Raw genomic sequence first — 23,954 nt, forward strand, 5'->3', positions numbered from 1 at the left:
CAATAAACACATTTAATTCGGAATAATTTTACTATAAACAAAGAGTTCTTCAGGGTAAAAGTTGCATAGTATTAGATGGCTACTTTTTGCATTGCAATACTAAGTTAAAAATATAAGATTATAGTTTGAACTGTCTCAAATTAAGTAATAATAATAAAATAATAAAAACTTCACATTCTGCTCTTTATTAATCTCAAAACAAGATTAAAAAGRCTTTTTGACTGGATTGWAAGACTTGCAGTGTTCAAATAAACGTGCCACACCTACATTCCAACTATTTTTAAAAAAAGRAGAATTTTTGTCACTTTTTTTTGTAATTTACTTTTGATTCCACATCTTCTTAACAGTGTAAACAGATGCTTTTCCTGTGATTCATCAAATGAAAAATAAAGTTTCTTTCCCAGAAATCACTGCATCATTCAGGCCCTGGGAGACCACTGAGGGGCAGCAGAATTACACGCCACAGCTTCTCCTGTCCCTGTTCACCTCCCAAATTTATCTTTGTGCTCAGACTCTATTAATCCTGATGACCTCCAGTGATCCTGGACGCTAACATCCAGGGTGCATGTGGTCGACTYGAGAACATTTAGCATCGTTACGCTGAGCTAGCAGAGAAAAACACACGAGTGGAAACGAGTCATATAACAATTCAGTTTATTTTAGTTATTTTCCAGACAGACACATTAATTTCTGGACCACAGTAGAGGATGGAAACCTTTCACAGACAATTTTTTTGTCAATATTATTATTTGAAAATACAAATATAAAATTAGACTTTCCACATTTTGATATGTGAGAGACCCCCATCCATTCTCACCGCCATTATTATTTTTCAGTATATTTTACAATAGGGCTTGAGCAAAGCCATATGATAAACCCTGAAAGATGCTTTCAGGTGTCAGTCAAGTCTGTCTGTCTCTCGCCATAAAAAGTYGGTTAACATAAAAAAACAGGGGCAAGTGTTAGGAACGGGCAGAGGCGGCGGTGGAGGAGCGCTCTGGGCTCAGCCTGCGGGAACATGGAGGCACAGCAGAGCCTCACACTGCAGAGCCGTGCAGTCTGAGCGAGGAGCTTCCAGGCTCCGGTGTTGGCCCGTGAGGTCCGCTCCAAACGAGACAACACGCCGGGGCTGGGGGACGACAACGGGGCTGGGCGGGGGGGACACGGTGAAGCTATCGACAGGGTTTGAACTAAATGAACCTGGGTGTCTCTGTGTGAGGAGTATTTAGTATACAGCTGAGGTCTCCAGTCTAATATTCAGACAAGGTCAAATGAGTGAAAACTGTGAATATATATCCATAGACACACACACACACACTTATATATACTTTGCAACTGTATGTGTATATATTTAATCATGAGCATGTGTGGGATGGTTTGGACTGAAAGGAAAAATCACCCAAACTCCACGCAGTAACTTSTGATATTTCTGTCACCTCCACACTGAACATGACCTGAACTGTTATTTTATATCCTGTAAGAAGAGAACCTGAACTATAAATAGAACATTAGKGTCACTTTGTGGCCTCAAAGACTAACTTTGCGGTGGTGGGGGGGGCAAATTGTATGGTTTTAAAACCGTTAGCACCACTTTGAATAAACCTCTTCTTGGATATAAAATCCAGGAGAACWTTCAAAGTCAGTCTAAGTGATTGGAAATAGAGTCAACGCCTGAAAAGGTTGGTGTTTAATCTGCTATAGCTTTTGGTAGACAGTAGTAGTTTATAATTAAAAGAAAAAAAAAGACAGAAATATCAGAAGCCGGTGCAGTTTCAGGGTCAGATTACCCCTCCAGACTTATGGGATATAAATAGTTTGGCCATTGCCTAGCACTTGCCTCAAGATTCAAGTTTAAATGGATACGGTAGTACACTACAAATGTCAACACGTTCCAGGTTGACCGTTTTTTTTCTCTTTTTTGATTTTTTCTCTTTTTTTTTCTTAAACTGAGACCCCTCTCATCTCCCCGAATGGAGAATCTAATCTACTAAGATGTGTAACATTCATCAGCTGTGAACTGCTGTCAGTTTGAGATTAAATGAATTTACAGTAACAGAGCCATGCTACCTTAAAGTCTAACTGCACGATCGCAAAACAACTGGCGGGCCATGATGAGCTGTGMCAGGGCAAATGAATCATTTCAAGCTTTGTTTTTTAAAATAATAATAATAATAACAATAATGAGTTACTTAAAGTCATCAGGAAACTATTTTTGAGTTTTTTTATTATGTTAAAATATGACTGTACTAATGAATGTTTTATTGATGTTCTTATAAAATGTTCTCAAACATAAACGTGTCAAGGAACAAAGGGGTTAAAATACTGAATATWTATAAATTTGTAGCCTTTTTAAGACTTTACATTGTTTCACATTTTGTATTACACAGTTCTTTACAGAGACTTTTATGGTTATTTGTGGGTGTAGAAGTAGAAGGTTTGGGATATAATGCAAAACTGACAACAGTGTTAAGTTTTGTAAAATTATGTTCTAATATATATTTTTTGGATTTGAGTTGTTTTACTTGAACCCTGCAGAGATTAGCCATTAGCTCATCAATCCTGTCAGAATTAAACTATTTTCTATCTACAGCTGCTGAAGTAGTCCTCCATAACAAACCCCTATTTAATATATCTCAACTTTTTCTAAAACATGTGGACATTTAGGTTAATATTGTTGCATCCTAATATTTAAAACAATGTCCTGGATGCTTGTTTTCTTTAATTTGACTTTTAATCATCATAAATAGAGTCATACAGTCTAAATGCTGTATGTAATTTAATGACCAGAACTAATGTGGAATAACGAATGCATTAATATTGATTTATTTAAAAATTAGACCAGCAATGTTTCAAAACCGGTAAAGTTAAAAAAGAAGAAGTAAATAGAATAAATACTGATTACGTTTAAGAGAAATCAGTAAAAAGCTAAACTGAAACAGGCTTTCTGATTGGTTCGTTTCAGCTTCTTTAGTCTAATGTTTAAAATTTACGACTATAATTCAAAGAGTTGTAATTCTGGTTTTAATATCTTGTCAAGCGTGGCAGTAAATTTCTACGRGACATAAATTTAATCATCAAATCTGCTGACTAAGAAACTGTTAAAATATATTTTATGCTTTTCTGTTTCCTGCAGTTTTTGTTGTTTCATTTTATGCAACACTGATAACAATTTAATCAAAAAATGTTTCTGGGAAAAAAAGTGTTTTCTAAGCATCTGGAAATTGAAAAAGTGCAATTCAAAAATAGTTTTGCAACAAAAATCTTTTTTGTTGTTTGAAAGCACAAATATGAACAGATATTAGCGTTTAAACATCTCTGTGGGTTTCTTTAAATGATTTTAGCTCGAGTCCTTCCTTGACAAACAATCCCGAGTTCTGCGTATCTGCTGTTAGCATTTAAGGTAGTATGGCACACCCCCTTTAAAAACATTCAAGGGTGGGGATCCAAATAATGCCTTGTGTACAATTCCATCTTACAGCAACAGTTTCTCCATTGTTCATCCATGAGAGCTTTGGTTAGCTGAAACCATGTTAGAGTGGCAAAAACCAAACCAAGAAAAACAASAACAACAACAAAAATAACTAATCAAACATATAGGGAATAAATTACAACAAACCTCAAAACAAAGAAAGAAAAAAAGGAAAAGAAAATCATCTGCAAATATCAGAACATGATCATTGAGAGAAAGCTCTATCTTGACTGGTCCTAAATCCACTATTCACTACAAGTATTATATAAATGAGTCCTATATAACATCTACTTTGTAATTACAGGAGATAGAAAAAGAGCGCGGAGGGGGAGGGAGGGTGGAGGGAGGGAGGGGGCGGGGTTAATATGAGAGAAAGGAGAGGTAGAGCGAAGGGGGAACAACAAAGCACTACACTGGTATCAAAGACAGCACTCTGTTTACAAGTTAACTGGGATTTCTTTACACACTAATGAAATACATGAATGAGCAACGAAAGAGAGCGTCTTTTCTGAGGGGCGGGGAGAGAAAAACGTAATGGATGCACAGTACATTTTTAGTAGTATAATACAATTATTAATATATAAACCACAAAGTATCAATAAAACTCTGATTAAACTTGAACTCAGCAAAGAAGCAGTTGTCGTTCTTTTTTCTAGTTATTTTTTCCCTTTTTTTTACATTTGAACATTACAAGAGTTTCTTTTTTTTTAAGTTTTTTTTAAATAATTTAAATTATTACTTGATCACACCTCCATTTATTTATTTTTTAAATCCAGCATATTTATTACCTGGTTGTTTCAGAAATATAAAAAGAAAACGAGACAAGAAGTGCGTTAAAAGGAAGAGAAACGAAACACACCTGCGGCGGCACTGATGAATTTAAAAATGATTATTATTATTATTATCATACTCGGTAAATGTGTAAAAGCTGGTGCGGCGGCAGATTGTGAATAATTCAGTGTCGTCTTCTGACCCTGTATGAATCTCCTCAGACGAGGGTAAAGGGTCTAATGTACAAAGAAGTCCACCTGCAACACGTCTGGTACTTCTATCCCCTCACCTCAAATCATTGAAGTGTTTGTCCAGAAAAACTCCCAAATCCTTCATGTTGTCCCCAAAGCACAGGGCCGTTTTTTCTTCTTCTTCTCTTTTTAAAAAGCCAACATACACATGTGCAAATAGAAGGATGGCCTGTACTTTTACAACTCACAGTGCAACGATTCCTCGCCTCAATCGCCATTTTTATTTTGATTTTTCTTTTTTTTTTTCAGTGTTTGTTTTTGCCACCGGAATAAATTAGAACCTGCTGACGACTCCGCGACAGAACTCACCAAGGCTGAGGTATGGTATCAAAAAACGTTTCCTAATTCTGCTTAAAAAGAACCGATTCGAAGAACAAGCAAGAGTATATAGAAAGGCTCGAGCGACGGTTATCGCGTTCCGCCAAAGTGAGTCCGGGGGGTGGTGGGGAACGAGCGGGATGAAACGAAACAAGCAGCTGAACATGTTCCTCTCCGGAGTATAAAAGTGTGTCAGGATGCACAGAGCGCTGCAAAAAGCCTGCTTCAAGCTCCATCTTCACCTCTACCTAGTGTGCTTTGGATTAAATGTTTTTCTTTTAAATATCTTTCTTTCAAATAATTTCTTAACGCTTGGCAAAAAGATCTGAATCAGTCTCTCTTTCTCCTTTTTTAAATGATCATCATTGTTTCTCAGAACGGTGTTGATTCAACTTCCCGCTCATCGGTTTGCTGGTATGAAATGACTTCGCTTCAGTATTTACAGAGCAAGTGTGTCCCGTTTGTTTGTGTTTACACCGTCTTCCAGCAGAAAAAGAACAATRAAAGTCAAATATTGTTTACAGCTTTTTTTTGTTTTTGTTTGTTTCTTCTATTCACACACTAWAACATGTTGCTTTTGACACACCATCACAAAAATATGCTATTCTCTCACTGAGTTGGTTATATGCAGTGACTGGAATAATATGTACAGCTACATTTTCTTTTTCTCAAGTTTCAATTCACAATGTCGTTATATGAAATTTGTTATAGCATATATATATATTTATATATATATTTATATATATTTATATTTCTAAACAACAGAAACAACACTTATAAAAAAGGACCATAAAAATATTGGAGTCCTCTTTGTATTGCCCAAAAATAGGTAATTATGGTTTACAATGAGACGTCACAGAAAAAAAAGCTACTAAAATTTATTACTTCGATACCTTCATTAAAAATTTCCTTAATTTTCTTTTTTTTTCTTCCAAGTCTTCCCAGCTACTTTTTTAAAATGTATTTTTTTTTGCAGAAAGACTGAATGGAAACATCCCGATCTTTTTCTTCTTTTTTGTTTGTTTTATAATTCGAAGATGAAGACGTGACTTGCAGACTTTCTTGGCTGTGACCCACCGTGTACTTCAAACAAAAATCCATTTACACCCTGCTAGAAGAGAAAAATGAAAGGAAAAATAAAACAAAAATAAAAATCAAGGCTGAACTAAAAATGCCTTTCTAAAACTTAATCAGAACAAAAAAAGCTGAGAGGAAGGAAATCGGTGACGCAACTTGACGTGAAAACATAACCAAACCAGGCTGCAGAGTTATAAGGAGGTTTGGAAATATAGTACAGCAGTTGTTTCTTTTTCTGAGATGACAAACGCTTTTCTTTTCTTCTTCGTATGGTTCCCACTTTCACTCGTTTAGCCATCGGTGACGCAGTAGTGCTTGAAGTTGGATTAAGGTCACCTGCACACAAAGCCAATTAGAAACTTCGTCCTGTCTGTCCYGGGCCACCAGATATACTCTGCTGGGCAATACAGAGAAGAAAAGGAACAAATAACAACAGGGTTAGAAACTTACAACTCATTTATATCAACCCTGACCATAAAACACAGTCAGCTGTGGCACTCATTGGCACATTTGTAAAACATTCTAATAAAAAATGTATTTAAATCATTTTGGTTGCAGGGCAAAACCCACTGCTGTTGTAAATTTAATTAAAATAACATTTTAGTTTTGCTCCATACACTCAAAAAACAGCTTGTTGAATAATATATAAAAAAACTCGGGGGAAAAAAAAACGTTCCACAAATTTTTATTTTTTTTTTTCTCCTAAATATAAACCAGTCATTATAGCAATTTTGGCTCCATCTACATTACTCCTCATGTTTTTTATGGACATTTGCACTCCTCTTCCACATGCAAAACGTGCCATTTCAAATCTTTTTACAAAGTGGAGATGTTAAAAACYTATGTTTCCATTGTATCAGTGTGGACTCAAAATTCATCATCTTTAGGAAAAAGGTGGTGAAATACCTAAAAACAGTAGAATGGGACCACCATGGGGTGGGGGCAGGACGTTGCTTCATTAGTGGTTTTATTTTTAAAATGAACATTAAATAATTTAGAGAGGTTATATGGTTAATGTTATCATACGGTTCGTGTAACTTGTGTTCATCTTGTTAAATGAACACAGATCAAAATGAGACAACAGGACTTGGATTTTTAATCTGTTTTTTTTCTGACCAAGTTCAGCCAAACCAGTTCAATTGAGTCAAACCCAAGAGACAATGTTGACCCAACATATTGCACCAAAAACAAGGGAATTTATTAATCTAGTGAGAAATTAATGTAATTGTGTAGAAAACAGTTAAATATATTTTTTTAAATTTACATTCAACAAGTTATTTTTTAAATGTTAGATGCACAAACCACCAATATGAAAAAAAAATTAACAAATCTAAACTTTAACAATTTCCTATTGAAGTCAGTCAAACCTGTACCATGTGGTTCAGATAAAACTCTAGCCTTTATTTTAAATGTCTACAAATGCTGCATGAAAATGATCGACTAGAAAGCACCATTTTTACAATAAAAAAGAGCTTAAATCAAGTCTGCAAAAATAGCCAATAGCAAATACATAATATCAACATTCAACTCTTTCACTTGATTTGAACAGATGTCAGGCCTGTTCTGCTGACATAAGACATACAGTTAGGGTTGAGACGTGTGATTTGTCCAAATAAAATCATGAGGAAACACCAGGATGAGCACATTAAATAGAAAGAAAAACCAAACAAACTGAAGAGCTGGTAGTACATGTGTGTGGCTTTGGTGTGAATGTTTTGATTAGCTAATCCCACAAGCTGACCATAATTATCACCATCCTGGGCATGAATGCCAACCTTTTCTGCTTTTTGTCCAGTTTAGCAAAACGTCAACACACACTTCGTCACACACACTTCTTCTCCCAGCTCTGACAGTCTGACAGGGGTGAATAAAGATGCCATGAACACATATTAGAGAAATGCACAGGAAAATAAAATGCAATACCTCTGATGAGATGGCAACCGGCCACCTGTTCAATGGTATCCATTTGTAAAAGCTGTCGCAATCAACGGACCCTAAAAGTGTACAGTTAGTGCGTTTGTCAGTATGCATTTCAAAGAGAGAAAAGTGAGTATCATATCAACTTTATTGTTCTTTATATTTTGGACAGCTAGCATGAATGTGAAGGTTTGAACTCAGTTAGAGAAGCTTGTTCACTCTTATACTAACCGAGAAACAGATAAAAACAATTCCAACAATCTTAATGGCACAGACATTAAAGAGATTTAGGTGTGCTCAATAAAAAAAATGACTCGAACTGGGTTTAATCTGTGTGTTTAAACTTCACTCCACTTCTTTAACAGGTTATAAAAGTGTAGCTCGAATTAAATAAATAATGATAGATAATAAACTGCACAATCATGCTAACAAAAACAAGAGATTTCATCTAAAAGCATGCAGAGGACAGCATCATAAACACCCCTCAGTGAGACCAGCGAGGTTCAGAAGGTTTTTTATGTTTATTTCCTGCTGCAGGTCTGCACAAACCCAAAGATTCAAACATACAAGAACGAGACGATTGTCTTTATCACCTCAATCAACTAATTGCACTCTAATTGTCTTGCATTAAAAAAAATAGTAAGGAACATTACTGCTTCTTCACAGTGGCTGTTTTCATACTGGCTAAAGAGGTTAATACAATCAGCGGAGCGTGAGACAAGAGGGACAAATCAGTGGATCTGAACTCATCCATGAGGCTACGAGATATAAAGATTACACKCACATTTCAACTCGACGGCATCCTCGGTTAAAGAAATGAATTATAAAGAACATTTTAGTTCTGAATCATTTCCTATTTTAATGTTGCGAATGGAGAGATCATCCGGCTGAGAGCAGGAAGTCAGACGGCGGCTGCTTCACCTCTCTGCTTTGCTGCTCTCTTTTCCATTCACTCTGTTATTCTGAAGTGGTTGATTTAATATGTGGTAATATCACAGACACAAGCTGACACTCTGTAATGAAATCACAAACCCCGGCTTGAACTACACGCCTATAATTTAGCATATTTCTGACTGATCTGTTACATAAATGAGCCATCTTTAAATTTTATATGGCAGAAAGCCTGAAGATCTGATTCATTCGAGGGATTTTTTTTCTCCCCCTCGTGTATCTAACTCTGTCAAATTCTGTGCTTATAAACTGTTGCAACACATAAAATATGAAAGAAACAAATGGCCTTGCATCCATCTATCTAATATTTGCTGGTAAATTTGCCTTGAAAACAAGCCAGCCTGGTCTTTGGTGGCAAATATTTTGCTTTCTACGCTGAGACCAACAGATTACTCCACACTGGCAGTGGAGCTAAAACAATTAATGACCGAGGCTTTGCTTAGGAAGCACAAAAAACACAAACAAGTGGGTTTTTTTCTCTGCTTTTTGCATGAATATCAAATCGATTGCTTAGCTTATGTAAAGATAAGTCTGCATGTTTTTGTTACGCGCAAATCTTATGCAACTTGTGATTCTAAAACATAATGTTCTGCACAATAAATTAATAAATAAATCAGGTTAGTTTGGCAGGAAATCTAAGTTAATGATGTGTTTGGAAGGAGTACCTTGTCTCGCAGGACTTGCTTGCTGTACTAATGGGCTTCCATCTCTGTTAAGCCAAACGTTAATTACCTTCCTTCAGAAAGCACTTGTTACTCTTATGTTTTTTCTTCTTCTACGCTTTGTTTAGACATGTAAGGCAGCACAAACATGCTCCTAGACATGACTCTGAAAACTTAATGCTTTTCCTAAAGGAAGTTGTTAAACTCTAGATGAAATGCTCGTCTAATTATTTAGTGAAGTTTCGAGGTAAAGGAGCAGTCGGCTCAGTCTTTGGTCAACTTTCTGCAGCGGCGCTTCGTGTATAACGAGGCTCTGAGCAGAAATGTTTTCACTCATGGACGCTGAAGATGTTTGTTACTGTTTGTGTTCACAAATTCACTTCCCAGCAGGAGATCTTACTGCTGTAGATGAGCTCGCTCGATCTGCAATATAAAGGAGTGGATATAGTGGAGATGAAAGAGGAGAGGATGCAGTAAGAGATTTGCAAATGGCTGTTTTCTTTCCAACACAATGAGGATGCTCCTTTATCTGAGTTTAAATGTAGAAATAATCAAACAGAGTGTAAATGTTATGTGTTTATCCTTTAMATGTGGTGTAAAGSTTTATAAAATWAACCACCAGGAAAATTTTGAAGTTGTACAAGAAGGCAGTCATGGTCTTTGTCATTCGAACTGTCATTAGCTGATCATTCTGGTCAGAATTAGATATTATTCTTTATAATCTTTCTACATATCTCCAGTAACTATAGCTGCATAATAACACTAAAAACTAAAAAGTAAAGTCTRGGTTGCTACAAGAATGTTAGCCTGTATTTCTGGTAAAGTTGCTTTTAGAAGCCAAATAACTAACTTCTGCCTCCGAATGAACAAAACGATTAATGATGGTGCTGAGTTAAGGGGCAGGAAGGTCCTCCTAACTTCCTTAGGAGAAGCTAAACAACTACATCCAGTTTTATTGGGTCATTAACAAACTGAATAAACTTGTTGCTGTCGGTTCAGATGCTTCTAAAGGTTTTAAGAAGATAAATCTGAGACCCAAGTTTGACAGCTAATTGATCAGCAAGAAAAAAGAAGGTGGTGACTTCATGTGGAAAAAGGGCGCTGGGACTGAAAGTGCCGCTCTAATGATGGAGTGATCCCAAGCTCCTGAACAGATGAGTTTCTGAAGTTAAACAAAATTTGTTCTGTGGTGCTGCCACTGAGTCTGAAATAAGAAGATTGGTGCGGAAGCTAAGAGGAATAAATATTCACTTTGGACAAATAATTTTAAGAGCTTGGACAGTATTTACATTTCAAAGTAAGGAGGGGAACTTTAGAATTTTTAAAGTAACACAGGTTAAAATGCAACTAAATTAAACCCTGTTTATTTGAGCTAAATACAACAGAGACAACGTATAATATGAATAAACAGATTTTAAAAATGATTTTAAAACTAAACCCAAATTAAAGTGATGAATCAGCCTTTTTTTATCAGCACCTGATTAGAGTTGGTTGCAGACATGCATATGGACAGCTGAGCACATCACAGATTTATCAGCACTCAAACTATCCTCCTGATGATGYTTGGAAGAAGCCCATGCAGCTGCAGGAAATCTGCTTTGTGCAAACCAAGTGTCAGAAAGATCCTATTAGTACTTTTGTGCACCCGGTAATGGTCTCTGTGTGAGCGTTTAGGGACGTCGGTAGCCAATTACTCCTACTGTTGGAAATTTAGATGTTTTTCCTATTTTTGCCTGACAGGAACATTTCAGCCACCCAGCAGCTTCACGTCTAGAATATTTTATTTTGTGTCAAATGCACAATAAGCAGATCAGTTTAGCACCCGAGCCGTTTAAATACTGAGTTCTGCAACTGTGATGTGTAGAATTGTGTTAAGTCAAAGCTTTCTCTGTCAAGAAAATGTCTAAATTAGGGGTGAGCTGATAAATTGGCATAAATTTCYTTAATTTTTGGGGGATGGGTTGATCTGTACATGAGAAGCTGATCTTATTTATGCAGCAAAGGTCTGAAAATCAGCCACTGTTTCGTTCTGCTCTGCTGTGAGCACTACCTCATGTCCAGTTAAAACAAGTTTGTATCTTTCAATGTTTTTGAATAAAATAAGAGTGGAACATCAAAGGTGTATTGCGACATTGTAGTGTCAGCTATTTTAAAAAAATTGGAATCGACATTTGAAAGATCAGTGATCGGCCAGAAAACTGCAACCAGTGCATCCCGAGCAGTTCAACAATGTCTCACTGTGTATTTTTCTGTTATTTAAATGATCCAATCTTTTGTTTTTTTTTATTATCCATTTTTTAAATTTTTTCCAAAAAAATAATTTCAGTTTGTAATAGTGGTGTCCTGACACCAGCATTTTTACAAGTACAAGTACAAAATGCCCCCATACTCTGGACCAATCCCAGTACCAGTTTTGATAATCCATTGAATGTGTTACAGTTTACATTTCAAGTGGAAAGTTTGTCGGTTCCAGGTTTAAGAAATTTATACAAGTTGAAAGAAAATCTTATTTGTTATTTGTATTTATTTTTAAGATGTTTCAGAAAAATATATCATGCTGTATATTTGATTTGATCCAGTCCAGAGGGGTTGTAGACCTATAAGGAAGAAGGGTCACCTTGTTCTTAATAAAATGTGAAGAAATGTGTTTTTAAAGTCACTGTGTAATATTTAAGTTCTAACTCAGTAAGTACTCAGAATTAATTAGAATTATTAAAACTGAAGTACTTGTGAAAAAACTGGCATCAGGACATCCTTAGTTTGTTGTCTTTGTATGTTTGTACTCATTAGTATTTGCAGATCAGTGTTATAGCTCATCTAARCTTCTTTCGAAACATTTCTAAGTCTCATTGAAGATGTTGAAMTTTGAGGACTAGGAAATCTACTGAGAACCTGCTTGTGGCTGTTTATATCAGTAGCAGTGTCATTTATTTTATGAATAATGTCTAAATCACAGACGGCATGCCTTTTCTTTGAGCCAAATCTTAGTAGCTGTACTCTGACATGGAGGAGGCTGACGATGCAGTCAAACAGGACACAGCGTCTGAACTGAAGGACTCACTGTGATGCTGGGGCCGAACCCGGAGCCGGGCTGAGGACTAGCAGCGCTGATGTAATTGCCTACAGCTGAATCCTGGTTGCTAGGTCCATACAGGTCAGYCACAGGCCCTGGACTGTTAGCGCCGGGGAAACCTCCGGGCCTGGAAGGGTTGGTGCCTGAACACAAACACAGCAAAGAGCGAGGCAGCTTAGGGAACACTTATCGGTGGTCTGGACCGCTCTTGCTCACTACAACTCCAACGGTCACGTCTCATTCAAAAGAACACATGACTGGATTCATACATTTAACTTGATCACAGCTGATAAAACAATGTACAAATACTGCAGCTGGGAATACAGAACCAATTTTAATTGTAGTTTAGTTCAAATGATGCAAGATTTCGGGGTTAATGCAATTTTCAACTAAGGGTGAATCCAGTATGATATTCCAAATAGGGTCTACATGCTGCGTGTCTTATGCACAGAGTAACATTCACTTTGTGTATTCATGCACAAAAACAAAACAGGCACATCGTTTAACGTACTTCCACCATGCCAGTAAACTAGTAGCAGAGTTGTCATGCATAATGTGAGGGAGTACTTCTACAACAATATTTGCTCCTGAATGAGAAGAGTTACAATTTTGTTAGTAAAGATTTAGAATTTCTCTGGGGCATTTTGAACCCAAACATTTTGTACTGTCAAAATACAACTTTATTAGAAAAATACCAGCGAGCACAAGCTGAATGTTGTCTGTTTTTACAGTTTGCTAAAGCAACTTCCAGTAAAAAGCAAACACACTTTGCCAGGCAAGAGAAGGAGGCATAAACTGGCAACATAAAAGCCTGAACCGGGTTTGTTTGTAGGCCTGAACTTGGTGGGAGATAAAAGAGAAATACTGTACATGACTTACCACCTTTGCCCTGTGAGTAAGAGCAACTCAGACTAATAAAATGCCTTTTGAAAATCCATATGSCCACTAAAGGCCAATAACACTGGCAATACAAGGGGGGAGAAAAAAAAAAACAGGCAGGCAGGAAGAAAAACGTGGTGATCTCTTAACAGCAATCTCCTTTGCTGTCAGCTTCACATAACCCTCCGTCTCACCCTTATTCACACGCAGACTGAGAGAAGAAAAAAAAACAACGCTGCGTTAAAAAGAAAAATCTTCCGAGCACGGAAAACGCTCCATCTTGTGTATATATGGGCTAGTGAACCCTGCGATGCCTGAGAGGAGGTCTTTGTGTAACACATTAAAAACAACACAGTGTGACTGAGTTTGAGTAGAAAATAAATAAATAAATAAAAACACRGTAAGCTGGAGTTGTTTAATATGTCACTCCTCCATCTATCAGCGCTACATTAGACAGGTTAACTCCAGTTAAAGCCACCTCAAAAACATGCTTTAGATATCCATTTATAGCACTCGAGGAAAATGAAGCCATCTGACTAAATGCACATCTCGAGGAGTGACAGAGCTGTTTGACTGGAGGAACTTTAAACAGCAAGCAGCTACTGCTCTTATCTCGCCTGCGCAGCCCCCAGAGGGATGGCTTATTATATAATTAAGGATTTTTTCTGTTGAAATGGCAATTCTTATTATCTGTAACTAGTGATTTTTATTGCCCCCCCACAGTTCTCCAAGTGAAACAGATTTTTTAAGCGTAAAAGTAGGAGCTGCACTGGTTCTGGCTTTAACTTTGTTCTCCAGAAATAGGAAAGAAAAAAACACAAAGTGAAATGTGAGTTTCTTATTCTATATCACAAATTCAAAAATGATTGTGATATTTGTTGATAAATGTTACAATAACAATGTCGGTTGGGATAAATCAGACGTTTCCTCACTACGACTTGTTTTTGGTACTTTTGATGCAGACACCCGGCCGAAAGGCCTAAAAGTGACCAATGCAAATATTGTTTTGGGCACTAACTTTTGGCTAATCTTCAACGTAAGGTTAATCATTTTTAATGAAACAACTAAAAATGACAGTGTCTCAAACACAATGAGTGTGAAAAAAATTAAGTATAATTCAACCCTTTTATTGCTAAATTTTTGCAGAGCTGATGCACAACGATGGGCAGTACCTGCTACAGCTTGCACAGGTGACCTGTCTATGGATGTGTGCATAAATCAAAGGGCCATTGCTAGTCCTATGCACAAGCAATACAAGACAACACAGCTCTAGAACAACCTGTGCAGCATATTTATCTGTTAAAGCCCAAATCAGCTCTCGTAATGTACACAAAAAGATATCATACTTCTGGAAAATCACTTTCATTTGCTTTTATCTACTTGAAACGCTCAAATAAATTGTATCATTGTCTCTGATTTTGATGTAATTAGAGTCAAGGTTGGCTGCAGATATAAAGTCCATTGCACAAACAACACGCACGTAAATCATGTTACAATGCAATCAAGCTCTGCTGACTCACTCAGGATTTGAACGTGTCCTCTCAGGCGAGACGAGCCTGTGCTTTATCAAGCAAGCAATACCTCAAGAGTATTTCAGGAACAAAGTGTGCATCATCTGTGTCCAACAGAGCAACTTCTAACTGAGGACACTTCAACACAAGACCCTCTCATCATATGGCAGCATATAAATTAGAGAGACAAATACGCTATTTTGTATTTGCAGGGATCTGAGGAAAATGTTTTTTTCCTCTGTCATCCATTGAATACAACACTACTTAACAGATCTAACAGAAGAAAAGACTGTGGTAAACAGTGCTGCTCCCTCATTAGTGCTTAAGCTGAATGCTTGCAACAAACTCTTCAAAACATTTAAGTCATTATCTCAGTTTAAGGCTCATTTCTGTGTTTTTCTAGACATTTTCGCTAAATATAAACAATGCCAACAATGCTGGGTGCCATCAATTGAACCATGAGGGTRAGAACTGGCCCATAATTAATTATTTGCAACCAATACCAAGAAAAAGAGGCACAGTGACACTACGAGACCTTCTTCACACCAGATAAAGCCCCTGATATGATGTAAAAAAAACAAAAAGGACAGAGCACCAATGGTCTTTGCAGGGTCTTAAAGCACCTTCTCCAATGTCAAGTCTGACTCTAACCGCTTCATGTCTGTTTGGTTCTGCTCTGGTGTAGATGCGTCTTCATGGCAGTGTTTCCACTCTGAAGGCATGGCTGTGGGCGTGTCATCAGCGGGTGGCTTCAATTGTTATGGTCTTATCGTCCGGTGGTTCGAAATTAGTTGAGGCACTGTTTATAAGTGCACGTGTAACCGTGGGTGGCCAGTTTGTCCTAAATCTCTCAGTATACCTGCTTATGTCAGATGGCAAGCTCAACCTGCATGCGCTTGATGGCTCAATCAGTCCACGAGCAGCAGTCTGCTGACGTCAAAACTCTTTGTGCGCAATCCTCCTTTTGACCCGCCTGGGATCAAAAAAAAAATGTGCAGGAACTGGAAATGGAGACATATTTTGTCATGGCTGAATCCATAAAAGCCAAGCCCATGGTGGAGAAGGGGCTTTTGTGAAGACTTAAAGTGTGGAAAAAAAAAACACTGGGATCTGAATTACACATGCCAATGTCCAGAATGATTTTGAACAAGCAAAAAACTACTGCAGCGAGGTTGTGGCGATTTATCATTTGGTGGCAGCTTACTGGAGTTAGGGTTTGGGTATATCGTACACTGATGTGGCTTGGTTGTGGAGAAATCTGACATCATGTCAAGGCTACAAGTCAGTGAAACAATCATATGTGATGCCTGTGGTGGTAGAATCACGCTAACGTAGTAAGATCTTTTAGCGTGTGGCTGAACCTCGACATGATCCACAAAAGTTATAAGGGTCGGTGTGTAAAGAATGGGGAGGGATTAGGAAAGCATCCCAGAAGAGTAAAAAAAATTGTAAAACATATAAAGTGCAGCAGTCCTCACTGAAGAAAAGTTTTTCAAATTTGCTGTGATCCAGCTGTGTTCTGCTCGTGTTGGTTGTAGAGAGCAGAGCAGGGTCAACATCCAGTGTGAAGAGGGCCTAGGAGACAGCTGGCATGCTTTGAGTTTCATTTAATCTTAAATAATTTACTTAGTCAAACAACAGCTTATCAAAACCACGATTACATTAAAAAGAAGAAATTACAGAAAGCACAAAAGATAAAGTGAATGGTACAGTTAAGGCAGTGTTGAGTAAAAATTCGGTCTATTATTTTCCGAGCATTTCAAAGATTAATAACCTGAACAATCACTGTCACTCTTACGCTCTTCTTTGCTGTTCAAAGTTTCATATAAACCTGAGCCGAGTTAGAGAGGCTGTCGTACTCTCTGACATCATCAGTAATTATTGTGTTCACATGCAAATGAAGGATTACATTCTGTATGTGTTGGCTCCTTATGTGCAAGCAGGGGGTAGAAAAATAACTCCAAAAAAAGAAACAATATTTCAGTTTTAAAAATAGGAAGAACAACATGCAATGCTATTTTATCAGCAAGATTTTTTTTATCTAAGCATTTTTTCAAGGGAATTTTTTTCTTTTCTAAAGAAAAAAGATGTTTGTCTATATATATATATGTATATGTATAAAGTTATTTGATCTATTGCATGAAATAATGTTATGAATCAAACGGAAAAATACAAAAAATGTAGGATGAGATAAATGCTCAGATACAAACCTGGGTTCTTAAATTGATCCGGGCTGTGTAGGTGCTGGAGGGGGGAGTTGCAGGCGGAGGTGGCATGCTCACTGTGCAGCATCTGAGCCGCTTGGGGCCCCAGGGAGCCATAGTCAGCAAAGGAGCAGGGCCCCCCCCTCTGGTCACTGGGCGCAGAGTAAAACCCATAATCGGGGAGGCCTGGGAGATACAGTACAGGGTGGGGAGGGGGAGGGGACTCCATCATTGTGGAAATGAACTTTTTGCATCGTCACAGTCAGCGTCCAGATTGTCGAACATAAACTCAATGGTGTTTCTCCACCTTTTTTAAAGCTACATCCTTTGGGTTTAGCTTGCTCTGATTGGCCCTCCCTGCCCTCCCTCCCCAGCGACTCCTGTCATGTGGCCAGACCCCCCACCACCCTCCCTCCCCACCCACCCTTCTTCACTCACCCAGCAGATGGACATTGTTTGAGACATTCATCTGTGTTGGGTATATTAGCTCCACAATAAAAGGGTACAAAAACCCTCTGCAGAATAATGATGTAATTTTAGTAAAAAACCTGTTTTCCCTTGACTTGATTCAGCTTGACCAATAACATTAAAAACACATAACACACACAAATTTGATATTTTTGGCTTTCACTTAATTGGCCTGTTTTAAAGCATTGATAAAGGAGAGAAATAAAACTGAAGGATCATTGAAAGAAAAAAAAACAAGTCAATATATTTCTGATTCAAATGGTAATTCATGGTGACGTACCTGAAAGAAGGAAAACACATTGCTCTAATCAATAATCTTCAGCCTCCTTTCAGACCAATAAAAACTGATAAGGTATTCACGTGAACGAGATCCAGAGACATTTCTGTTTATTGATAAGTATTCTGAAGGGCTCTAAGTACTCTGAGCGTGGCTCAAATTGGCCTCTTTGAATGCTTCTTTCTTTGACACAGATGGTGGATTATCAACAGTTTAGAAAATGCCTTTCCACAATAAGTTGTTCTGACATTTATTGCTTGTTCGCTTAATCTGAGACAAGCTGCTCATATAAAGAGTGCAATTAAAAAAACTGCTCCTTCCTCACACCTCTTTGATAATGGAGTTAATCTACTCTGTGGGACTGAGACTGGTGATACCAGCTTTTCCATGCTGGGTTTCCCCTGCTGTTTGTTTGTGTGCACGCTTTTTTTTTCAAGTTATTTTTTAATTTGGTGTCCTGGAGCGAATAGCCATTCAAAACCACTTCACCTATACCCATTCAGAGTGAGACAGTCCACTTCTGCCAAATGGAATGTAAGCACCAGCCATGTTTCTCCCCGCCGATGCTTTTTAGCACTCTGATCTCACCACTTGTGGGCTGTCTGCCCACTCATCAAATTATAGGCTCCAAATAGGGCAGGCTTCCCACGTACGTCACATAATGCCTGACACATTGAACAAAGCTCAAGAAGCAATCATTCCATTTACTTCACTTAGACAAATGTCACTGGAAATTGATTGGCCTTGCTAATGAGTAAATCTGGATCAATGGAATAATTACAATGGGGAAGAAACATGTGACAATGGCGCAAACCGTGTTATCAGGAATTCATAAGGACGTCGTTCCATTTATATCACCCATATAAAAAGACAACTACAACTTATTTATTCCTCATATATTTTTGCTTACTCTGCTCTAAGAGCTTTGATGTGTCCAATAAATCGATAAATGTCATATTTGCATTGTAAGTACCTAAGGTTACACAGGACCATCAAGCAGTATGATGCTGAAAATGAGAAGGCAAGTTGATAGAGAACGGTAAGCTAATGGTAGCTAATGTTAGATTGTTGTTTTTGGTAGCTTGCTCCAGTTGTTGTATAGTTTATCTCCTGTGAGACAAGACTATTGTTGCTGCAAACGACTCATGTAAAATTAATCTGAAGTGTGACAYGACCCCCTGCCATTGAACCAAACTATGGGCAACAGTAGCCGGCCCGGCCCAAATAGAACCATAGGTCTCAGGATTCTAGAAATCGGGCTAGAACTGGTCCATAAAGGCTAATGCAAACATGCTGAACCCGGTTTTAAACCTCAGCTGGGCCTTGAAGTGCAAAAAGGCCGTAAGACTCTAAATTCCAGCCAATAAGGAGATGAAGCAAATGATGAGTAAAGAGGAAGTCACTTCTTTCCTTCATTGTCAAACAAATCTGTAGCCCACTGACTCCTAAAGTTGATGATTCTGGAGACACAACAAAGACTATGAAAGATAGTTCCACTGAAACATGGCTGCAGGAACATATTATTGACTTTAATGCCTCTCTGATTGGCTTTCAGACCTTATACTGCCCTGCTAATATTTCCTTTTAGGACAATTTCTGCAGTTTGGCATTCACTTTGTTGGCAAACTAAGTCACAGTGAAGAAAACTGAATAAAATTTGGGACCATCCAGCAGCTATGCAACATCTACTGGTTCTTAGTTACTTGAAAGACGAAATAAAATTAAAAACAAAACAAAACATGACATCATCTATGTTGATATTCAAATTATTCTGCAAAGTCTTGTCATGTACTGTAGTTGTTGCAGCAGGGCTAAAATGTAAGCATCAGGACATAAATTCTTATTTATTGTATATAATTATTACTGTACTATATTATTACAGTACACATTAGGTAATGATAACCAAAAATTTTTCTTTCACCTTAAATCTTGGTCAAATTTTATGACTTTATTATGTTTTTTTTACATTATTTTACTGTATGGTTTGATTTGTTTGCACTTGCTCTCAACATGAGATTTGCCCTTTAAATGTCAAAATAAAAGCACTTAATCTTGGTGATTTTTAAATTGTTGTAAATATAATCTGTATTATATTATATAATGTTTTGCCTCAGGTTTTATTCCTTTTGGCATTAACAAAGTAACATAGCCCAGGTGTTGGTTTGCTAGATTACAGGATGGGAATAAACCATAATAAATCAAACTTGCCTGTTCTCAGCTCCACAACTATTTGTTGTTTCATGACAGCAACTTCTCAGGAGAACTGTGTTGGTCTGCTAGTAAACTTTTTACCAGCCAATTTTGATAGAATGTTTTATTTTACAGCTTATAAAGCTTTAAATTTTATTTGTCCCACTGTGGCAAATGTGAATTTGATTATGACTATTATAACTAAACAGGCAGTACTTTTACTCTAATTACCAAACTGCAATTCAACACATTATTTATTCATGTATTTTTGCTTACTCTGCTGTAAAACCTTTGAGATAAGAAGAACATAAATGGGAAAGAAGAGCAAAGCTCAAAACACCCCTGATTTAAAAACGTTTCTCTCTTCCTCCAGTTATTGTTGCATCTTTTCAGAAAACATGTCGTACCACTCATGATTATCATTGTGGAAATTGTGAGTTTGGCAGATGATAAGTAAAAAGAGCTAAAAACGCTAAAGGAAAATATAATTTCTGTCAAAATAATAAGGATTACATCATAAGGCAGCCAGCAACATTTCACCATTTTGATAACTTTTTAGATGTTTTGCTCAAAATTTTATTAAAAATGGTATCCATACATTTAATTACACACAAAACATGTAACAAAGTCATTATGTTGTCAGCATAGGAGGGCTAATGTGAGAAGATAATGTGTCTTATTTGTAGGAATTGAGGTTATTAGTATAACAGAAATATTATTTGCTGCAGAAGAAAAACTGTTTTGATCTGATGTAGCTAAAATGGGCAAAAGGTGTTATTTTAAAGCCAATTTTTCCCCTAAAGCTGCAAATATTGATTAACAAAACACCACCCAGAAGCAAAACTGAATATAAATAAGGAGGAATTTGCCCTTTTCAAAAAGATTATTGAAACATGATCAATAAATTCTCTGTTAGATATGAAAAAGAAAACTTAATGAGGAAAAAAAATACAAAGGGAAATAAAAGGAATGCAAACTGACTGAAAAGGAATCAATAAAACAATCAGAATACAACAAATCACACATGCATATTTATAATAATGTAAATACTTATTTACATATTAATGGATACATGTGGACAGGGAAGAGCTCAACACAACTTCTGACATTAAAAACCAACCACACAAAACAAAAACCTGGATTGGAAATCAGCACCTCTAAAATGCTTCTGCTGAAACCCCGTCCCTGCAAACCATTCTTCAGAGCAATGACCAGCTACAAAGCACAATGCAGACCAAGCCTACACATTTCTAATACTCTGACAGCTAACACATATCGGGCCGGTGTTGGTGGGTGGCGGCATACGCTACAGAAATGCACAGCACCACTACACTGTACAACGAAAAAAAAWTTTTCTCACAGATGTCACATCAGGAAATGTTTCCTGACTTTATATGACATTTGAGCAAATAATAAAAAGTGAGAAACTGGCAGCTTGCGTGCTGTTCCATTGTCTGCACGTGTGGGAGGCTCAGGTAAGAAACTGGCTTGATTCGCCACAGAGTTAGAAAAAAAAACAAGAAAAACTCAGACACAAACATGTAGGCACACACATTTTCAAAGCCATATATTTTCATCAGTGGGTATCTGATCAGTTATGCAGCATGAGACTGGGCAGAGTGTGCCCACAGCTGCATTAGTATCACCGATCATATCACTGCGCCTCAGACCATCCCACTATTAATATTCACACAATCTATCCGGAACAATGGGCCTTTCTTGGACGCGTTTTTTTTTTCCTCACTGGTCACTAATTGGATGTAATTACTCATCTACAAAACAAATGAGCGTGTTGAGGTTGCCTTGGAGACTAGATCAGGGGACCCAGCAGTGCGAATCGTTCGCAGGGCTTCATTTATACTGATAATTATCTCCCCTGCACCCACCCCGTCTCCCTCCTGCCCTCTGTGACCAAAGCTGGCTGCGAGGCGATGGAGAGGGGAGTGTCTAGCAGTCATCTGTTACTGACATCATCTGGGTGGCTCTGTGGAAGTGGATGAATGTCCTGTTCTTGTTCCCACTTTGCCAGGTGACTGCCTTTAAGGAGGAACTGCAAACTTTAAAAGTACTACTTCTCTGTTTTACGCTATCCAGAAAATAAAATGGATCACATTTAAGATGATACAAATCATTTCGGGGCTTAAGGAGGCAACAAATTCTTCCRGAGATATGAAAACAAAGTAATAAATATGCATTTTAAAGGCATGGTCAATGATGCAAATGTTAATTAAAGTTTTCCTTTCGTCAAAACTTAAAAACACTTTCCAAAGAACCTCTTTTAAATTCGGAATCTGACTGGAAAAGTCGCTATGCTGACAAGATTTTACTCTGAATACTGATCTTCAACACAAAAACTGACTTTGAATCCTTGAATATACATAAACATATCTGGTATTTACACAGYCAACAAAATCTGTGGCCCAGGGAGAACAAAAATCTATCAGCTAAAGTTACTTTCATGTTTGCAAACATGGACTTGTTCGTGCACTCGCTTCCCCCTCTCCCTCGCGGCGGCAGATTCCTCGGTGGCCATCAAGCTACATCGCTCTACAGAAGATGTCAATAAACCTGACACGCGGCTCCTCAAATTAGCTTTGAATTTCAGAGCTACCATAATTAGCTCTTCCATTTTCACCAATGTCATTTAAAAATAGCGTGAAAGAAACTAACAGCTCTTTTGCCGTCTGGCCTTGCTTTCACTTTTCATTTGAAATAATCTTTTCTGAATGAATGGCTGAGTAATTAACAGCACTAGACACCCTTTTTCAGAGAGCACAGACATTTCATAAATAATACATATTTAATGTCTTTTCATTTTGTGTTCAGAGAGGCTTGGCTAATGAATTTTAACAGATGATTTCTTCTTGGATTTACTCRCCCGCTCTGGAGCCTCTGTTTTCTTTACTTTACATTTTATGCCTGTTTTTCCTCTTTTCTTGCGCTTCGAACTAAAGGAGATCAACTGATTTAGATTTTACTTTCAGGCACTGGTGGGAAATCCCGATAAAACAATGTGAAACAACGTGCTACATCAACTCAAATGTGTTTCCTGCAGGGAAGCAGGACCTGACCACACCGAACGATTTTAATGCGGATTTGGACCTGTGAGGGATCTGGTCCAGTTGGAACTGAGAAAGGGCACTCAGTTATCGACAGTCGGCACAGATTATCTTATCCTGAGCAGGTTCGGAGCTGACAGCGTTGGCCTTTTGGCCATTTTTTTCAGACATGTCTGGTTAGGCTAAAGAAGTCTAGAGAAATCTGAGCGTGATATGCGTGCATGTACGGATCATTTGCATAGCAGCAACAATAGGATTGAAATTAAGGACGGTATTATGTCAGACCGTCATACTCATATTGATATTGTATTATAATAAATGCCAAATTTTTTGAAAATGTCAACATTATTGTAATTATGCAGACATGGGAAGGAGAAAAATCCACCCTGTTTCAGTTTGTGGTTTAACATATCAGGACATAATAATAATTATCTGGTCTTTACCAGGTTGTCTAACTATTTAAATCTAACCTCAAGTGCACAAAAGCACACAACAGATTTCTTCATTGTATTTATTTAATAAACAAAAACTAAATATTATATATAATACAGGTTATATTTAAGTCCACACTTGCTTCCACATTATTTAAGAAGGAATATTAGCAGAGAGGAGAAAACCGCATCTTTAAAAAAAGAACATGGCCACTTGGGTTTGTAAATCTGCTTTTGAATAAAACAGAAGACTTCTGGACCAAAGTGAAGATGTTTACTCATAAAACCAAACAGCACATCAGCACAAATGCATCACATCAAATGTCAGACATGGTGGAGGAGAGGTGATGACTTGGGCACCTTGTAATTAAACATGGACCCGCCTTAATAYCAAAGTATTCTAGTGAAAAATGAGGCTGAGTCTGTCTGGCAGCTAGAATTTAGAC

The 23,954-nt window shown here is 37.5% G+C and overlaps 1 protein-coding gene across 9 annotated transcripts in view; it reads right to left on the reverse strand.

The window, feature by feature from the left end:
• Window positions 1-5,174: 5,174 nt before the first annotated feature.
• Window positions 5,175-23,954, reverse strand: part of msi2b (musashi RNA-binding protein 2b) — a 301,595-nt gene continuing 282,815 nt past the window's right edge. For 4 of the 9 annotated variants that reach the window (XM_014006806.1, XM_014006804.1, XM_014006800.1 and 1 more), the window contains 4 exons: window positions 17,090-17,269; window positions 12,478-12,632; window positions 7,810-7,880; window positions 5,175-6,280 (listed from right to left, as the gene is read on the reverse strand). In XM_014006806.1, coding sequence (XP_013862260.1) covers window positions 7,839-7,880; window positions 12,478-12,632; window positions 17,090-17,269 — 377 coding nt within the window. In that variant the 3' untranslated portion in view covers window positions 5,175-6,280; window positions 7,810-7,838. Of the gene's footprint in view, window positions 6,284-7,809; window positions 7,881-12,477; window positions 12,633-17,089; window positions 17,270-23,954 lie in introns of all 9 variants that reach the window. The other 5 variants (XM_014006809.1, XM_014006808.1, XM_014006807.1 and 2 more) reach the window with 3 other exon arrangements.

This window comes from Austrofundulus limnaeus, unplaced genomic scaffold, assembly GCF_001266775.1.
Source record: "Austrofundulus limnaeus strain Quisiro unplaced genomic scaffold, Austrofundulus_limnaeus-1.0 Scaffold37, whole genome shotgun sequence".
Classification (NCBI taxonomy): domain Eukaryota; kingdom Metazoa; phylum Chordata; class Actinopteri; order Cyprinodontiformes; family Rivulidae; genus Austrofundulus; species Austrofundulus limnaeus.